General features: G+C 37.9%; 2 protein-coding genes across 2 annotated transcripts; both read left to right on the top strand.

Annotated features, from left to right (window-relative positions):
- Positions 1 to 180: 180 nt before the first annotated feature.
- Positions 181 to 4,442, top strand: lyar (Ly1 antibody reactive homolog (mouse)). Its single transcript, XM_063474573.1, has 8 exons — positions 181 to 691; positions 779 to 893; positions 991 to 1,098; positions 1,181 to 1,261; positions 1,451 to 1,772; positions 1,978 to 2,040; positions 2,190 to 2,275; positions 2,409 to 4,442. The coding sequence occupies exons 1-8, from the start codon at positions 570 to 572 to the stop codon at positions 2,544 to 2,546; spliced, it is 1,035 nt and encodes a 344-aa protein (XP_063330643.1). The 5' UTR covers positions 181 to 569; the 3' UTR covers positions 2,547 to 4,442.
- Positions 4,443 to 5,315: 873 nt separating this feature from the next.
- On the top strand, positions 5,316 to 18,884 carry tmem128 (transmembrane protein 128). The gene is made up of 5 exons (XM_063474571.1): positions 5,316 to 5,486; positions 6,732 to 6,864; positions 7,812 to 7,973; positions 14,885 to 14,993; positions 18,602 to 18,884. The coding sequence occupies exons 1-4, from the start codon at positions 5,387 to 5,389 to the stop codon at positions 14,982 to 14,984; spliced, it is 495 nt and encodes a 164-aa protein (XP_063330641.1). The 5' UTR covers positions 5,316 to 5,386; the 3' UTR covers positions 14,985 to 14,993; positions 18,602 to 18,884.
- The last annotated feature ends 532 nt before the right edge of the window (positions 18,885 to 19,416 follow it).

Below are 19,416 nucleotides of genomic sequence, written 5' to 3'. Positions count from 1 at the left end.
GCACATGCGCGGTACGGATCGGGGAGTTCTGATCCGTAACTATCTTTTTTTTTTTTAATTTTTGTCTACATTATATTGAAATGTTTCATCACTGCAAACATTTTAAAAGATACTTATTATTGTTAACATCTTAACAGATATTCTGACCCGTAACTTTCGTAAAATGCTTCGAGCAGAAGTAGTGGCCTTTCGCACATGCGTGGTACCGATCAGATTTCCGGTACGGGTAGTTGTACCCTAATGTATGTTTGGAAAAGTTTGGAATATAACGAAGCTGCTGAACGTTTACGCTCAAATGCGATTTTGAGGCAACTGACTTAATCCGTCGGCTCACACCGTTTTGACCTCCACTTTTCCCAGGAGAGGGTTTGTTTTTGTAGTGTTTTAGGGGACCGGGGTCTGCCTCCGTTCTTTGGCTAACGTTAGCTCGTATCAGCGCTGTCACATGCGTTCAGCTTTCGCATGAGAGTTTAACCGACTCTGGTTTATAGGTCGGTGCCGCAGAGTGTAGGCCGGTTCAGTTTTGACCGTTATCGCTGCACTCTAGCCAAACAGGAGAGTCTTTAAATATGGTGTTTTTCACCTGCAACGCTTGTGGGGAGTCCCTGAAAAAAGCTCAGGTTGATAAGCATGTAAATATCTGCCGGGGCTGCCAGGTCCTGTCCTGCATCGACTGTGGAAAAGACTTCTGGTAATTAATGACTGTTCACTGCTAGCCCAGGCTAACAGGCGCTAGATCAGCCTCGGTGCTAACGATTTGTGTGTGTTTGTCTACTAGGGGCGATGACTACAAAACCCACATTAAATGCATCAGTGAAGATCAGAAGTATGGTGGCAAAGGCTACGAGGCGAAAACAAACAAAGGAGATGTGAAACAGCAGCAGTGGCTCCAGGTAAGATTCAGGGAAGAAAAAGAAAAGAAAAACTCTGCAAAGCTTTTGGATCACTTAGGAAAGCCAACTGTTCTACCTTTATGTCCTTTTACTGAAGAAAGTCCACGAAGCCATGAACAAACCCGGAGTCAGTGCAAAGCTAAGAGATGTCCTCCAGCAAGTTAGTACTTACGATAACGTACCGAGAAAGAAGGCCAAGTTTCAGGTTAGTATTACTTAAAACTGTACAAAGTAATCAGTTTTCACGTTAATGTTGATTCACTGTCACATTTTTCTTTTCCCATCAGAACTGGATGAAAAATAGTCTCAAAATACCAAACCCCAGTCTGCAGGAGGAAGTGTGGAATATACTTGCTGCAGCTGATAACGTAAGTTAGGCTTGTTAGTTCTCATGTTTTTTGTTTTTTCTGTGAATGTGTGCTTATTAAATTAGAATGTTACCAGGAAATGAGTGGAAGCAAACTGCTCCTTTTAACATCAAGTATGCCATAAAAATAAAGAGTCTAGCATGTTTACAATAGATGTAGTGATTGTCTTTAACTGCCACTGTCTGACAGGCTTCAGAGCCCCCACAGCCAGTTCAGCAGACAGAGGCTGAAGTCAAAGTGCACACTAATGGAAAAGAAGAGCCGAATGGCCACCCAAGTGATGAGGAAGAGAAGAAGAAAAAACTGAACAAACGGGAACGCAAAGAGGCCCGACAGCAGAAGAATGGGAAAGCTACAAAAGGTGCTGGAAATACAGTCGCACAAGAGCTGGAGAAAGAAATGGTTGGCAAAAGGAAAAAGGACAGAAAGAGAAAACAGCTCTCTGAAGAACCCAGTGATGATGATAACAGCTATGGCACTGAAAATGAGACATCAAGCAAGAAAACAAAGGGTGAGTCAAGATTTCTGAAGTGCTAGACATTATCTGTTACTGTCATGGTTAAACTGAGTTTAGGTATTCTCTAACACTCAAACATAGATTGAGGATGTTTACATCAGCGGCTTTGTGAAGTCTGGTCAGATTTATGTTAATTTTTTTTTAAAGTGTGTGTGTATTTCAACATTTATTAGATAACTCTGTTATCATCCTTTTCCAGTTGATGAAGAAACGGAGGATGCTGATGATCAAGAGGAGACTGAGGATCGAGCTGCTACTAAAGGTACGGTGGAGCTAGCAATGACTAAGATTGCCCTGCTTTATTAAATGATTAGGCAGCAGAGGTCAGTGTTGCCTCTTTTTGTTCAGAGTGAGAAAGTGACCCTTGATGATTAGTGTCTGTACTGAAAGCTGATTTCTGTTTCTCATCAGGTAAATTTAACTGGAAGGGGAACATCAAGGCAGTACTGAGAGAGTCACCTGACCAGGAAATGTCAGTGAAAAAACTCAGAAAGAAGGTGAGCCATGAAGTGTTTTCATTGCTATATGAAATGAGGATGTAGTTGTTTATTTGTATATCAAACTCTTAAAGTTTCAAAGCTCTATAATCTTTTATTAACACTAAAGTAAAAGCTTGCTCATGCTTTTCAGGTTTTGGCTGCCTACTATTCCTACACTGGTGATAGGAATTTTAAGAAGGAGGAAGAAGTGCTAGCACTTTTCAACAACAAGATCAACAAAAATCCAAAGCTTAGAGTTTTGAAAGATAGAGTTAGACTTGTAAAGTAGGCTCCTTCATCTTGTCCTTTTGATGTACTGCATAGATTTTTAAAATTTCAAAGCCATCATTGTCTTATTGTTGTCTGTCATCTTACATTGGACTTCTTTTTTTTAATACAGTTGACATGATGTTGAAGATAAAACGTTTTTACCACTGATTTAAGTGTCTGGTTCCTGTTTGACTTTCATAATTTAGTACTGTTTAATGTATGACAATTGTGATAGATGGCTGCTCTGTTACGCATTCCAAGCTCACGGTAAGGCTGGGAAATGGCACCTTATCTGTGGGATTGGATGTTAGAGTGGGGGAAGGGTAACGGGAGAGGTGCACCTGAGGTGAATTAGACTCTCACACGGGACGAAGTTAATGCACATTCCTCGGCACCCCGAACGGGGCTCACTTGGCCAGGGATACAGAAGCCCCATAGAGGCAAGACGCTTGGTGTCAGCCTCAGGTGAAGTTTTAATGCTGTCTGATTTTGCACGACTAGAATGAGCAGTCTCTTTACCCTGTACGCACACGCAGACACACAGACGCACACACAAACAGGAGGAAATCTGCCCAGCTTTATGAAGCTCAGCTAATCCCAGCAGGTTTAACACTGATGCTCATTCATCACACTGCTTACCTTGTAATTGTATATTACATACTTTGGGCTTTAGTCAAGCTGTAACTGAAGTTTGGTAGTATTAAAATGATGTTTTCTAGTCCACCTGGGCTCAGCAGAACTTAATTCTGTTGATTTAATCCAGACCCCCCAGAATGCTGAAACTACATCTTCACTGCAAAACAAATGCATTCATTCAAGCCTTAATCTGCTGTATATGATTAATAACATGCCGTTGGTATCAAAGTGAAATTATGAAACATACAGCTCTGTGTAAAATGTTGTTATTTATATTTTACTTACAAAGAGCCAGACTTTCTCATAATTTGTTTGTTTGTTTTTTTTTAAGTGGTCTTGAGCAATAGTTCTTACAGTCTTAGTTTTTCTTTGGACATTCACTGCATTTCACTTATTTTCAGTCTAGTCTGTATAGCTCTCCATTTTCTTTCACTGATCTATGAATTATTCAAGCGTAGAAAAGCTACCTAACTCAAGGAATTTCCAGATGTTGTGCCTGCACAGGCAGCTTAAAAAAGGAACCGATTTTTATATTGTGTCTTTGGGGACTTTGTAATCAGCAGGCTGTCCAGAAAAACCCAATATAATCCATTCCTGGTTATGTGATCTACGAAATGCAGAAAATAACAAGGTTTCAAAGACAAAATAACATTTTTGCATGAATAAAGTGTTTGCCAAAAAGAAAAGTTGGCATAGATTGTCATGGTGTGCGATGTATCTGAAGGATTTTAATATACTGGAATAGAAAAGAAAATGACATCTGTTGCAGATGTGAAAGCCACCCTTAAGAATGAGGAAAAAAACCAGCAAAGACTTGACACAGGAGCGAAAAGATGCATCTGGCCTTGTAGTTTTTGTTGAAGCCTCATCACAAATGGTCACTAAACGGCTCTGTCATGATTTGGGGCTCCATTTCAGCCAGCCTTGTTTGGAGATCGTTTAAAATTATTGGATTTAAGAACATAGAATAGTACCATCAGATTTTGATCCACCAGGCAATACAATTTGGAAAGTATCTGATTAGAAAATGTTTCATTTTGCAGCATGAAAATGATCCCAGACACACTGCCAATGTAGTAAAAGCAGACCGGGAAAGAAAAAAACACAGTGAAACACTATCAGTCATGGATTGGCCTCTCCAGATAGATTGGGTGGCTCAAGAGTTTTGCACAGAACTAAGTTTTTTTTTTTTTTAAACTTATTTATTTTTGGTTCATAAAATTGTGATATAAGTGTCACATCCATACGATGTTCAGCACTGTTACACAGTTTTATTTCAGTGAGGTATTTTAATATATTTTAATAATAGGAGTCATTTCATTTTCCCTAAAGATGACGAAATGCAGGAGTTTTGCAGTTATGTGATTTAAATAATTAGAATTTTAGCAACATGTCAGTCCAATAGTCACATATTACAAAAATAATAAAAACATTCCAACAAAAAGCTGGACTCTGTGGCATTTATAGCTGCTAAACTGGGTGATAGACAAACCATTAAGTATAAAACAAAATCTGTCTCAAGTCTCAACAGAAAAAATTTAGGGCTCAGAAATACAAGCAACAATAACAGAAGTGTCAGATTGTTGCCAGAGCTATGTAAATGTATACATTCACATTCAAGATTAGGCTTGGAGTAAAGCCAGCGACTATGCATTCTGCAAATGTTATGAGGGTTGGCATCAGAAGTACCCCATCAGACCACCCTCCCCTTAATCCTCAGTTACACTAGACGTGCATTTCTTTCCAGACCAGTGGTCCAGTTTGGTTGTTGCTCTACCTTTCCAGCTGCTCCTTAATAAAAGACAGGCACAAAATATTTTTTATAGATATTCTTTTTAAAACGACAGAAAATTTCTGAATGGCCCATTCCTCTTTGCCAAATTCTATTTTTATACGTGTAAAGATATAAGAAAAATGAGAATACTTTATGATTACGCATTCTATCTTAGAAAGATCCAATTTAATATATACTCTGACGTTAACCTTTCTGAAGGTATTCTACCTTTTTACGTTTAACTTCAGCTATTTTATAATCGCTTTAAAGTCAAATGATTAAACATTTAGTTATTCTTATCATTTTATTATAGAATGGGTTTTAAAACTACAACCGTCTCGCTCAAGTGCGTCATAAAAAAGCGACTCAGTGTGTCACGGGAAGTCCCTTCTGATACCCAGCTAGCTAACATTTAATGTTCATGTTAAGTTAATGGTAGCGTCAGTAAAATGCTGAACGACAGCGATCTTGCAAACTTACGGAATCGATTTAAAAGAGATGCAGAATTGCTTATGCGACCAGCAGATTCGGGTGCCGAAGATGAAAAGAGTAAGGTTTAGAAAATTTATGCTGGCTAACGTTATTAGCCAGTTTTAACTAATATTTTTTCTTCTTCTTCTTCTTCTGAACGAACCATTTACGCTGGAAGGCACCGTTACTGTTATCCACAGAGTTAACCCCGGTCTGTGACTTTAAAGGTGTCAAACTGTCACTTGAGTACAAATTGTGGTTATCTGCCACAGGTACAGCTGCTGACCCGAGCAGAGGTTGATAGAAAAGTAACCAATCTTTCTTTCTTTCTTTCTTTCTTTCTTTTTGGGTCTTTCTTTAAACCATTTAACGTTTTTCTTTCTTTTCATTACTTCGTCCCTGTATTAAGCTACAGGTAATTAAACGCAAACTCCCTCAGCTGTAACACAGCGGCTGGTCATTGTGACTGCAGCCTTTTTATTGTAATGGTGTCTTGTAGGCAGCTTGTACAACCGACACTTGTCCAACTCTGAGGCCCTAGCTGGCAGAAATCCACCAATTCTTGATTGTTTTGACTGTGAAGAAACTCTGTGTCAGCTCAGCAACATAATACAGGGGACACTCTACTCCTACACAGTTATCAATTCAAGGGTCGTGCCTTTGCCAGTGTAAACTGTAAGATAACTGAGATTGAGATTTCTTATGAATGGCTTTGTGTATATGACACCCATACCTGCTTATCATCACTGGGTCTCTATGGCAAGATAATGTATTATAGTACTATGCCAATGTTACATGAAGGATGAACCATTAGGCTTAACTTTGATTAAGATGTACAGCAGCTACTTATCTAGGGCGTCAAGTTCATAGTGAACTCTTTGTACAGTGGAGTAGCACGCTAAGCCACTTCAGTGGCCAACAACAATCTCTGATACGTTTAATCAACCATTAAATTATAGAGATTAATAGCCCTCTGAGAGGGAAGATTGTCTGAAGGAAACCTATCAGTTTTGCCTCAGAAGCTGCTTAAACGTTAAAGGCTGGAATTTGTACAACAGAGATTTGTCGTATGCCTTCTGATGAGACAAATCTTAGATTTGATTTATGTCATATGGTGCTATAACTTCAGTTTTCTTTGAGTAATGCAGTGTGTTTATATAATAACTTTACTTAGCATCTAATTTATAGTAAAACATCGTAACAGTGTACGGTCTGTTCTTCTGAGGTGTCCTGTAATTAAGTATGCCCTTAAAAAGGGCTTGAGTTAATACAAATAATTTTTGTGCTTTTGTGTTTTGTTTTTTTGTTTTTTTAATCTTTCAGGTCAGGAGGAAAAAGAGGTCAAACCACTCCCCCGCATCAATAAACACTCTGTTTTCTGGATTGTGGCTTCGGTAGTTGTGACATACTACGTGGACTTCCTCCGACACATCATGGAAAATGATGATATAAAAAGGTGAATGTGCTTTGTTGCTCACTCATTCCGCGTTATACTATTATTAAAATTTCTCAGATAATCACAGTAAACATTGTTCTTTTAAAGTGTTTGCAGTAGTTCTTTCTGAATATCATCAACATCAGTATATTTCATTGCATTTTGTGGAAAATCCATAATTTGTGATGATACTCAATATGAGTTCTATTAGCTAAGCAGGTTACTGTCCGCTTAGCTGTTGGATTTTGCCTGGACTATAGAACAGTACTGCTGTTTGGTTCACTAGCTGGTGCATGTGCACACAGACATTAGCTTTTATATTTTCTGCTGTTAATGTCTTTACTGTAGCTTATCTCATATAGAGTGACTGCTCTCTACTCTGCACTCTAATGATGCAGTAATAAGGAGATGCAGATAGACACGACAATACCCTTGTATAAAAAGAGTCTTTCTTTTCTTTTCTGGGGCGCACCAATTCCACCAAATGCCATACTCGGATACTTTTGTAACTTAATCATAGCTAGATGCTGATAACTGCAATAACAGAAAACCTCCCACAATAAGAAGTGACGGATTATCTTCTTAAAGGCGTCACCTCCTCTGTGCACATTGTGTTTTTTAATATATTCCACATAATTTTTGTCAAATCAGTATTTCAGTTTAAAACATTTTTGATATTACTTACATAATTGTGGTGTTGGTGTTATAAAGGAATACCTTTTTTAACATTACATTTTCTTTCTTTCTTTTTTAACTGTATCACCAAGCCCTACTTTGTCGTTATGAAAGGTGCTTGAAAATCAAAACCCAAGAGGTGTTTTTTTTTGTTTGTTTGTTTTTCTTCTCTTTCAATGACATTGTGGTTATATGATACTGGTGCGAATGTGTTCGTGACGCAGCATGTTCTCTGTTTGAATAGACTAGCTTTAGGTGTTGACACTGATCCTCATTTTAACCTGTTTTGCCAGTTGGTGGTTCAGCGTTGGTCTGTTACTCCTGGGGATCTGCTTGTCTCTGGCCACGTTTTGCATTGTGTACTTGGAGTGGTACAAAGGCATCCAGCACTATGACCAAGAGTACCCTGCCATTCCTCCAATCACCACTGCAGCATTTATCGCTGCATCATGCAGGTAAAACAGGACATGTCCTGTGTAATTACAAGTTAACTCCAAAGCATTGTTTTCACACAAAAAATGCAGCCATAGGTTTATATGCCAGCAACATGTATAGCAAAGACTATAGTACTTTTCTTATTTAAATGTGTTTGCATAAACAACTTTATATTCTTTTGGGTATATAGTAAGAGGTAATGGTAGGCAACTGACCGTCCAGTATGATTTAAATGTTACTGTGGCATGTACTGTAATCAAAGTGGATCTTAATCTGTAAGGAAAGAAAGCTGCTAAAGCTAGCCTCTGTTGACTCATCAAACTGATCTAAAAGTGTGTGTGTAATGTTATGAACAGTAAAAAGTGCCTAGCATTTCAGCACAATTTAAAATATGTAATAATTGACTTGTTTAATGGCAGCCATTTTGATAGCGGGTTAAAAACAAATATTGGTATTTAATCAAGGCTATTTGTGTAAGTGGAATGGAGCAAGTTTAGACATTTTCTTGCAGGTGTTTGTGTGTATACTACTGTGCAAAAAAGATGTTGAACCAGCCCTCATTTCTTTATAATTTTCTAGGGAAATTGAAAGTAGGGGCAGCAAATTATTTTCTTTATATATTGTCTTGCATATTTGCAATATGCAATGCAGTATATAAAGCAAAAATAGAGTTTGTACAGTTCTCAAAAGCTTGAAAATCTATATTGTGTGTATATATGGTAATATCAATATGGTATAATGAATTTGTATAACCATTTTTATTTTTTAACACTGTCTGAACTCCCTTAGGCAAACCTTCTTACCATTTATTTAAGTAGTCTTCAGGCATAGTTCTCCAGTCTTCTTGAAGGACATTCAAAGCTCTTCTTTGGATGTTGGCTATAATATAATGCTGAGATCTGGGCACTGGGGAGGCCAATCTATGACTGACAGTAGGGCTGTGCGATATGATGAATTATATTAGAGGATGATATCGAAACGCTTATTGTTTCATATTTATACTCTATTACAAAACACAGTATTAACTGAAATATTCTTTCATTGGCACCACACAAGAACCAGCCAAAAAAAATTAGGGGCTCGTTATATGATTTTGTGCACTGGTCAAAATATTCGATTCCAGGTACATAACTCCCAGCCGAAAACACTTCACCACAAGTCGAGTTGCCTGTTTTATATTATGAGTGTCGGGTAAGTATTGGAGGAAATCAGCAACGTAGCATACTACGCTGGAACAACAGATATGTGGATGAGCCGAACAACACATCCTTGTAAGAGTTTAATGGTGCACTGCATCCGAAACCGAACACTCTGCAGTCAGTGTCTGCAGAGGTTAGTTTCTTGACAACCATACAGGGACAGTAATGATAGCTGGAGGGTTCAGGGAAGCGCTTTCATGAGTGCAACGGGTCATCTAGTTTGTGTCAATACGCCATGTGGTTAACGCCATGTGAGGTTCATATTTGTTTCACTTTTGATTTAATTTAAATGTTACAAGAAATATTACTTCTGTTTATATAATCAACACATATAATCACAAAATCTACAGAAAATGTACTATATTGTGATATGTGTCATTATCAGGATAACAGATGGGTTATATCAGGAGATTTTTGGTCATATCGCACAACACTAACTGATAATGTTGCACTTTTGGTTTCTCTATCCAGTTAAGTTTTTACTTCATTGGCAGTATGTCTGGGATCATTGTTATGCTGAAAAATAAAGCTGTCAGTCATCTTTCAGTTCATATTGCATGGTGGATCAAAATCTGACAGTATTTTTCTGCATTCATAATTCCGTCATTTTCGACACAATTCCCAGCACCATTGGCTGAAATGTAGCCTCAAACCATTCCAGAGCCTCAACGAGTTTTACAAATGGCTGTAGGTACTCATTTTTGTACCTCTTCTGACCAAGAAAGTGATGATTTGAACAAAAAATTTGAAATTTGGATTAATCGTTCCATAAGACCTCTTACCACATATTTCATTTCAGTTCATGTCTAATTTGGGATAAATCAGCTTTTTTCTCTCTATTTTTCTTGCTTGAGAATGGCTTCCTGACAGCCAGGGCCAGTGAAGGAAGTAGAAATAAATTATGTGTTTTTTGTGACAGGCTGTTTTTGTTTTGTTTTTTTCTTTTTCTTTAAGTTGTCTGTTATATGTAGACACAACACTGGGTCATCCCTTGACTTGGGTGCTTTTTTTTTATGCTTCAATGATTCCGAGGTCAGTGTTAAGTGGACAAGAAACAACAAAAAAAAAATCCTTTGAATCCTTTGGTACAAGGACTGGACTGTTAGTTGAGTGAAAAAGCAGCTAACGTCCAAAGAAAAGCTTTGAAAGGCCTTCAGAGAACCTGGAGAACTATTGCTCAAGAGCCCCAAAAAGTTGATTCATCAAAGGGACTTCTTTAGTCTCAGCTGACTGCAGGTTTCCCCATCCTTTTAAACAGTACATTTGCACAATAACTGAAACTAGCACCACTGACGAACAATGGGCTGTAAGGTCACTTTCTTGATCATTAATATCCAAATTTTCATCACCACTAATCAACAACCACTGATCAAAGACCATTGATCAGTGGTTGCTATGAGTACCATTCACAGAGAGTTGGGAAACGGCTGCAGTCACAGCATTGTAAAATGGTGAAAGATGCCCCCATAGTCCACCTCCTCGATTAAGAGATGGTCTTTCCCTTTTCAAGTAAATGGTCTCCTTGACTCCCTTCTCAAACCAGTGTTCCTCCCTGTCCAGGATCATTGAAAGAATGGCCACTGGCCTGTAGGTGTGAGTAGACTCCTGGCCTGACGAGTTAGCTTTTCTGTGTTGTGCCATCCGCTTAGCCAGGGGTTGTTTAGTTTTCCCAATGTATAAATCATGGCTATCCTCCTGGCACTTAACAGCGTACACTATACTACTGTGTGTCGGGGGACCCGATCCTTGGGGTGGACCAATTTTTGACGCAGCGTGTTTCCAGTGTTAAGAGAAAATGCGTCTCAGCTGTTCTGATATTCCTGACACATAAGGGATCACTAAGGGGTTTTACTGAGGAAGCTCTTGTCCTTCTTCTCTCCTGGATCACCTGGAGCTTCCTTTAGGTGTCTTCCCAGCTTTGATGAATGTCCAGGGCCTTCTCGATATGTTCTTCGGCTTCCCTGGACGCTGTATCTGTGGGGATGGTGTTCCCCCTGTGTTATAGCGTCCTGATGACACCCAGTTTGTGCTCCAGTGGATGATGAGAGTCAAACCTTAAATACTCATCCGTATGCGTTGGTTTACGGTACACATCAACAAATGTCCACCTTTACGAATGTAAATCTTCCAGTCTAAAAAACCTAGCCTGTCATTTTTCAAATTCTCCCAGGTGAACTTGATGTGTATGGAACGCCAGGACTGACATAATTAATTAATTAAATACACCATTAAATAATTAATTAAATGTGGCAATAATTAATTGAAATTGGAAATATATAATTAAATAAATGTTTAACGCTGCCACTGCAGCTTCTCTAACATTTGATTGGTTGCCGTGCAAAGTAAGTCAAGACAGGGTGATCCTAGATAATCGATTGCTTGTGTGGACTTGGGGCAGCCAGGTATCCCAGAATGCATTTCAAATCACAGGCAGCAATGGTGGTGGTGTAAAGTTTTAAAATATCCCGTTTTCTGTCACCAACTACACTTTTAATAGTGTTTTAGCCGCGAATGTCGTGGCCTAATCTTTACATGTCTGGTCAGGTTGTCAACATAGAACATGTTTGCAAAAGTGGTCAGATGTTTTCAGAGATGTCACTAGCTCTGCTAACAGTTAGCTGACAGAGTGTACCGAGCTCACAGCCCCGGTGTTCCATCGTAACTGTTTTTTGTTTGTTTGGTTTTTTTTTACATTAAGCGGTTTGTTTAAATATTCCACTCTCCGTGTTCCACATGTTGCATCTGCAGATTCTCATTTTCACCGAATGATCGTCTCTTTCCGCCTGGTCTTGTGTCTCTGTGCTTCTGTAACATAAAGAACGAGGTGACATTTTTCTCACGACTCCAGCGATCAGCTCAACAAGCCCTCAGTTTACCTGCATACATCCTCCTCACCTGTCAGCTGTTTAACACCTGCTGCTAATTCAAGAAACACGCCCACTTTACCTGGTGATAGTCACAGTTTAACTGGGCAGTCGTTGTTCGATATAACGCAATGTCGACGCATTTTTCTGCACAAGATAAGTAAATATAGTTTTTTTTTCCAGAGCGCAGAGCTGCTGGAGTTTGTTTCCCTACAGAGCACTTTATAGGCGAACCCACTTTATCAGCGGCTGATGTCCAATCACCGGCACACAGCTTTGAAACCTCACCTGAATTTTAGCTCTCAGTGGTTAAACACTGGATTTAATTCACTTAGGTTTTGTCTGTTGGGTCACGTTTAATTCGCTGTTTTATTTACAATTGAGCAAATCGGTTTGGCTGAGGTTAAAGTTACGTTTCATAACTGCATAGTTTTACTGAAGTTTAATGGTTCACTGGCACATGTATTGGATTGAACCATTCGCTTTTCTTTATCTGGTGTGTTTTGGATTTTTTAACAGTGAATTTTGAGATTAAACTGACTTTTAAAATGTTTTTATACAAAGAGGAAGGAGAAGGCGCATTTCCACCAAGAGGAGCAGAGTTTGCAACAGCATGTTCATCATGAAGACTGCAACCTGTACAGAAATATTACATCATCTGTTTTTTAATAGTTATTCAACTGTATTCTAAGCACCAGGTATCTGTTAGAATTTTTAGAGTTTACTTAACTAAAAATAAATGAGGGTAACATATGATTTGTGTGATTTTTTTTTTTTTTTTTTTTTTTTTTCTTCTTTTTTGGTGTTTCTTTCATGTTATGTTTAACTGTCAAAGGCTTGTTAGAAACTATGAAACACATCGTGCAGACTTCTGGATGTTAGAAGAAAACTAATGAGGTTGACAGATAAAATTATTTCATGGTGAGACCTGAAGGAGTCAAGCGTGCCAAAATGAATTAATTAAATACACCGTTAAATAATTATGTAAATGTGGCAATAATTAATTAATTAAATGGGGTAAAAATATTTAATTAATTATTTCCCATTTTAATTATTTCCAATTGTAATTAATTATTGCCACATTTAATTAATTATTTAGTGGTATATTTAATTAATTCATTATGTCAGTCCTGGTGTTCCATAGATGTGTTGGTCCCCCAAGTTAATGTGATCAGTGAATTTTGGTATGTCCTGAGATTTGATTTTTTTACCCAGGTGTCATCCATGTACCTAAACAAAGACTAGGTGGTGTTCCAGGGTAGGATAACAGAGGACTCTTTTCCACTTATTCCATATGCAAGTTGTACACAATGGGTGAACTGGGGAACCCATGGTGCACCCATGTTTCTGCCTGTAGTGCTGACCCTTGTATGTGAAATATATGGAATGAAGACACAGTTCCAAGAGCAAACACAGCTGGTCGGTGCTGAGGTTGGGGTCATCTTGTAATCGCTTACAGACTACCTCCACTGCTTCAGTGACTGGGATGCAAGTGAAGAGAGATGTAACATCGTACGAGACCATGGTTTCATCAGCCTCCATAATGACATCTCTCAACAAAATCCAAGGTGTTCTCGATGTGGTGTTCAGAGGTGCCTACTAACAGGTTGAGGATTGAATCCAGAAACGAGATGTTATAGGTGACTTAAGTTGATCATAAAGACAATTGGTCTTAAAGGTACACCCTGTTTATGTATCTTTGGCAAACCATATGGACTTGGTGTAGCTTCCCCTGGGTATATCCTGTGGTATGAGGTCTGGTCAATGGCATTGTCTTGGTCAAACTACTTCAGACAATCTAACACCATCTTCCTGTAACCACGTCCTGGGTCTCGTTTCAGGGGCTCAGAAGTATTTTTGTCACTGTCACTGTGGCAAAATGTTCTCATGATAGTCTTTCTGGCTTAGCAAAACTGTGCACCTACCTTTGTCTGCCGGAAGGATGATATTGTTTTTTGTCATTACTAAGGGATGTAAGTGCTTTGCTCTCCTCCATGCTCCTCAATGCTTTGCATTGTTGAGACAGGCTGAAACCTTAGTCCGCAGTTGCTCTGCTTCCACAGCTTCAATGTTGTTTCTGTGGCTGTGATCAGTTCCACTAGCCATATTTGTGTCGGTATCACAGCAAAGTTCTACCCTTTCACAAGGATGTTTTTCTCTGCTTGGGTGAGTTGTCTGTCAGACAGATTTTTCATCCACTTGTGCAGTTGTATTTTCACTCATTATGCAAATGTACTGTTTAAAAGGTTGGGGAAAGCTGCAGTCAGCTGAGACTGAAGAAGTCATTTGGATGAGTGACGAAACATTTCTCCCACTGAAAACGCCACGTCCAGATGAACAGAATCAACTTTTTGGGATTTCCTTACCTCCATGATTGAACATGCATAAAGATGTTGCTCTGGAGCGTTTTTAAAGCGCGTTGCTTCCTTAGGAAAAAACAGAAAGAAATGTGATTCAATAGGAAAAAAAAGAGGTGATTCAATACTTTGCCACAATACATACAGCACAGTATTTATTTAGTAGCTTTTTTTGTTTTTGTTTTTTTGTGAGTGCAAAAAAAAAAAAAAATTAAAGATCATAATACTTTATTTATCCCATACTTCTTTATTCACAGATGATGATGATTATTGTTATTATTATTATTAAAGACAGATATATTGCATTATAGCAACTGATAGTATGTGGTGTTTAAAAACTAAACTAAAATAAAATGCCTGTATATGATGAAGGGGCAAAGGAGCTGAATCTGATAGAGAAACAGCTCTGTTGCCTGTCCTCTCACATCTTTTTGTAACAGGAAGCATCTGTATTCAACTAATATTTTACAAATGATCAATACTCAAACATTTCTCAATATTTGTCTTGCAGCTTTAACATTGCATTATGGCCAGTGTGGTCCTTCTTCACTCCACTCATCCTCTTCACACAGTTCATGGGTGTGGTCATGTTCATCTCTTTGCTTGGATGAATAGGAAAGGTGGGACAGTGTTCTTTGTTTTTGGTTTTTTTTTTTTTGTTTGTTTGTTTTTTAAATAACTATACTGTGGAAATTGTAATTTTCACAGTGTGTCTTTTTTTTTTAATCAATCTGTTGACATTGTATTGTCTTTTGGACACATCTTCAAAATGGCAAAAAATTTTAAGCACGAAAGTAAAGAGACTGCACTGTCCAGCGCACTCTGTTAATTGAAATTATTGGCAGTAAAGGTTAAATTATCTTAATTATTTTGTTGTTGGATATGTCACCAAAAAATACATCTTTCATTGAAACTTAATGCTTTATATAGCACAGTGTTTTCCAACTACTGTGCTGCGGCACATAGGTGTGCCGTGGAAGATTATCTGATTCCATCTGATTAGTACTCTAAGCGATCAGCGGGCAGAACAATTATATTTTCTTCCACTAGAGGGCAGTACAACTACCTGCTGTAATTAAATGGGTTGCCAACTGCCAGTAAAACAGAAGAAAACCAAGAAGAAATTACATAATAGTCATGCTGTGAGACGACACAGCACGTAATAGCAATTGATAAATATTTGAAAAGAAAAGTAGTCGACCTGACCTGGGTCCTGGAGAAAATTCCAACCCAGATGAAGGCCCTAGCATGTGTGATTTTTCTAAAATGAAATGTGTGCCGTGGCTCCAAAAGGTTGGGAAACACTGATATAGCAAATAATGGATTTTTTTGTAGTGGCTGTCCAAGATGAAATTGTGCAAGTTCTAAATGTAGAACCTTCTAGGAAAAAATAAATTACATGTACAGCAGAAATTTTTTCGTAAGTTTCTTGCAAGTAAGTACACTGACTGTGCAGTGCTGGCATAATCGCTATTTAAATTCCTTCTGTTTTATCGCTTTATCTTTCATTTGTTAAGCCTCACTTGGCCTACGTGTATACACTTACCACCCCTCTTTTTTAGCTTGAACCATTTTTACCACATGAAAAGCAATAGTGTACTGAATTTCATTCAGACCTGTCTCGCTATCCCGCAACCTTTTCAATTCAAAATCCTTCCCTTGTTTGATTTACTGTACATACATGCTTTGACACCATCTTTCAGTCTCCATTGTCAAGACAAAGCACCATACACTGAGTGATAGGTTGTTTGGTTTTGTTTTTTTTAAATAGAACTGCTCTCAATGCGTCCAATATCATTTTGCTTTGTGGTTACAGTCTTTCTTTTCACTTGTCTGAGGAATCTTTGCGTCTTGAAATGCATTACATAAAATAGCAGCATTAGCTAAGTCCCAAAACAAGCTAGAGGTACATGAAATGTCTAGCAGGTAAGGAGCCTGAGCTAGTGAGTGAAGTTGATCCATTGTTTGATGGGACTGGAGTAACTTTGATGCATATTTTGGGCAGTGCAACCAGTTTAATGTGGATGGGATGGAACAGACTGGATATTTTATTATTATTTTGACTGGTAAAACACAAGGGAGCAAGGTTTTGGAGGTAATTAAATTTAATACTTGGTGGCAGGGCTCCTGAGGTGGATACGATTTACCCTAAATGTCTGTAAGTTATGTAGCTGTCTAATGCCACATAGAATTTGTGGATTGTGGCTATGAAGCAACTGGGAGGAGAATTGGCACCTCAACTTCTGATTCTTGGCCACAAGCAGGTTGTGTGCCTGCTCTAGCTTTGGAACGAGTTACTGCTCCAAATAGAGGTGTTCAAGTATCTCAGGGTCTTGTTCATGAGTGAAGATGGAGTGGAATGGGAAATTGGCAGATGGATCGGTATCATCAGTTTATCAGTTGATCTCCATTCCTGCCCTCAGCTGAGGTCACAAGTCCTGGGTTGTAAACCAAAGAATGATTATATGAACAAGTGTCAGAAATGAGCTCTTTCCTAAAGATGTGTGAACTCCTGGCATTATAATCAATGGATTGTTACTTATTTTTGAAATAGTCAAGTTGTCATTTTTTTTCCTCCTTTCCTTTAATGAACTTGGAAATTAGTTGATATAAACTCATTTTATACTCAAACAGATGTTCGACTTAATTTAGCTGATTAGACCTCTACTAGGTTTTACTTGAATGACATCTCTGTGTATAGGACAGTGTAATAGTTGAAACCCACAAAATAAAATCTCCTCCCGTGTTCTTGGCATGATAGATTAAATGTCAGGTACTTTTTTTTCTTCCCCCCTGTAGCTTAAAGAAAACAAAAGCATGATTCATTGTCCCCTGCCTGACCCTGTACATGTACAGAAGCATTGTTGTTGAACCAGTAGTCTCTTAAGCTTATTCTTTTTGTTTGTAATGGACCTATTTGAGAGCAGCTGTTTTGATATGAGCAGGGTGAACACAGGTGTTACTAATGACATGAATTAAGCTTGCGTGCCTACATCCACATGGACACTTTTTCCCCAAGTACATTTTGAAATATATCTTAGTCTCCCCCAACTAAAAAAAAACAAAAAAACAAAAAAAACAAAAAACGAAAACGATCTAAAAACTGACAAGCGCAGAAATAAATCATTCCCTTTTTTAAAAACAAATTCCAGCCTTTATTGTATGTAAATACACAAAGCTGTTTCAGTACACACGCCTTCATCAGAGAATAAAAGTCCATGAACACAGAATCGTTTCTAGTGGTATGCCCCCAGTAGGGCGGTCCAGATATGGTGTTACACCAGTCGCAAGCTACCACCTAATGGTGAATGGAATATTCCACCAGTGAATGTTGTTGTTTTTTTTTTTTTTTTGTTCTTAAACCTATTGTTCAGTGGGAATGGTACACTGGTGATAAACTTTTCATATCTTTTTAAATAACCTCAATTACAATATAAGCTGTCTTTGGAGTATAGCAAGGTGAGAATATATTTATTGGGCCGCAAAATCATTAAAGATCACAAAGTGACATACATGTGTTACCAATAGAGAGTTATAGTACATGCCAACAGCTTTCATCTGAAGTGGCTTACAAAAATTTTCCCTTTTGGTAAATTTCAATGAGTCAGAAGACGCTGACCAGTAAAGGGGATTTGAAATGAAATCTGAGGAAATGGTGTCACATTTTCAGGAACACGGATATAAAAACACTACCCTGCAGAAATCGTACACTATAGCCTTGGACAGGTGAATGTTACTACACAGTAATGCTCGGAAACCAACAGAAGATAATTACTATTTGTCTCTACATGTATTACAGAGGTGTGGGGGGGAGGAAAGAAACCCCAAATAATTTGTAGGAATTAGAGTATTATTGAGAGTGAGTGATGATCTAATGAGTCAAATCTTCCCTGAACCACCCTTAGTTTCAGAAGATCTTAGATTCTGTGTCACAATCCGGTAGGTGAAAGAGATACAAAAAGAGAGTTTTTCAGAGAGTCTGTTTTCATGGATTCAAAAGACAAAAATGCATAGAAAAAGCCACGCTTACCAAAATACCTGTGTAGATGTAGACGTAGCCTGATAAGGTGAACAAGTTTGGATATTTGTTTTTTTTTTTTCTCCACTTGTCATATGTTATCAGATTCTTTCTCATCATGTTAAATATTCCATTTCTGTATGCAACTAATATTTTATTATTTTTTTTAAATATTCAATATTCAAACATTTCTCTATACTTGTCTTCCAGCTTTACCATTGAGTTATGGCCAGTGTGGTCCTCCTTTACTCCACTCATTTGATTCACACAGTTCATCGGTGTAATTATATTCATCTCGCAATCTTTGTGTTACTGTTTTTTGTTTTGTTTGGTTTTTTTGACTGCTGTAAAGATTAATTTTCAATGTCTTTTATCAAACAACTGAGATTGTATTGTTTCTGTTTTAAAGATACTAAAGGTAGTACTAAAGGTACTAAAACAAAAAAAGCTGCACAGTGCATTATGTATAGTAAAATGATTGTAAATAAAGATTAAAACCATTCAACTGTCTTGTTTGTTGTCCAGCCTAATCAACTCCAGTTCACTACAGTGTTGAGTTTTGTTTGTGTTTTGTTTTTTGTTTTTAAAGAATTTCTTTATTGCTTTCATTCAGTACTTCCCCAGACCTGATGTTTTTCTTTGGAGACTTGCTAGGTTTTCATTTAAATTAGTCCAGTCCTTGTACCTAACAGTTTTTAGGGAAGTGTTGGTGTTTTTTTTGGTTCATTAAGCTACTTTGCACTGACCGGTGAGTCATTCGACTATAAAAAAGCATCTAACTCAAGGGAGTCTTGTGTCTAGTGACGCTGGCCGTCTTGCCAAAGAAAAATGTAATTATATATTTATGCGCTTTGTTGCCAGCAGCCTGGCACAATATGGAAGTAATTAAATCCAATTTCTTTAGTTAAATCTATGAAAGATGTCAAAAATAACAGCTTGACAGGCATGAAATAGTGTTTTTGCACGTGAGATATTTCTAGAGATATTAGCTGAAGTCTGTGTGCAATGTGTCCTTAAAAAAATTC

The sequence above is a fragment of the Pelmatolapia mariae genome, linkage group LG5 (assembly GCF_036321145.2).
Source record: "Pelmatolapia mariae isolate MD_Pm_ZW linkage group LG5, Pm_UMD_F_2, whole genome shotgun sequence".
Lineage (NCBI taxonomy): Eukaryota > Metazoa > Chordata > Actinopteri > Cichliformes > Cichlidae > Pelmatolapia > Pelmatolapia mariae.
Note: the sequence above shows the minus strand (reverse complement) of the source record. Positions and strands in the feature narration are given on the sequence as shown.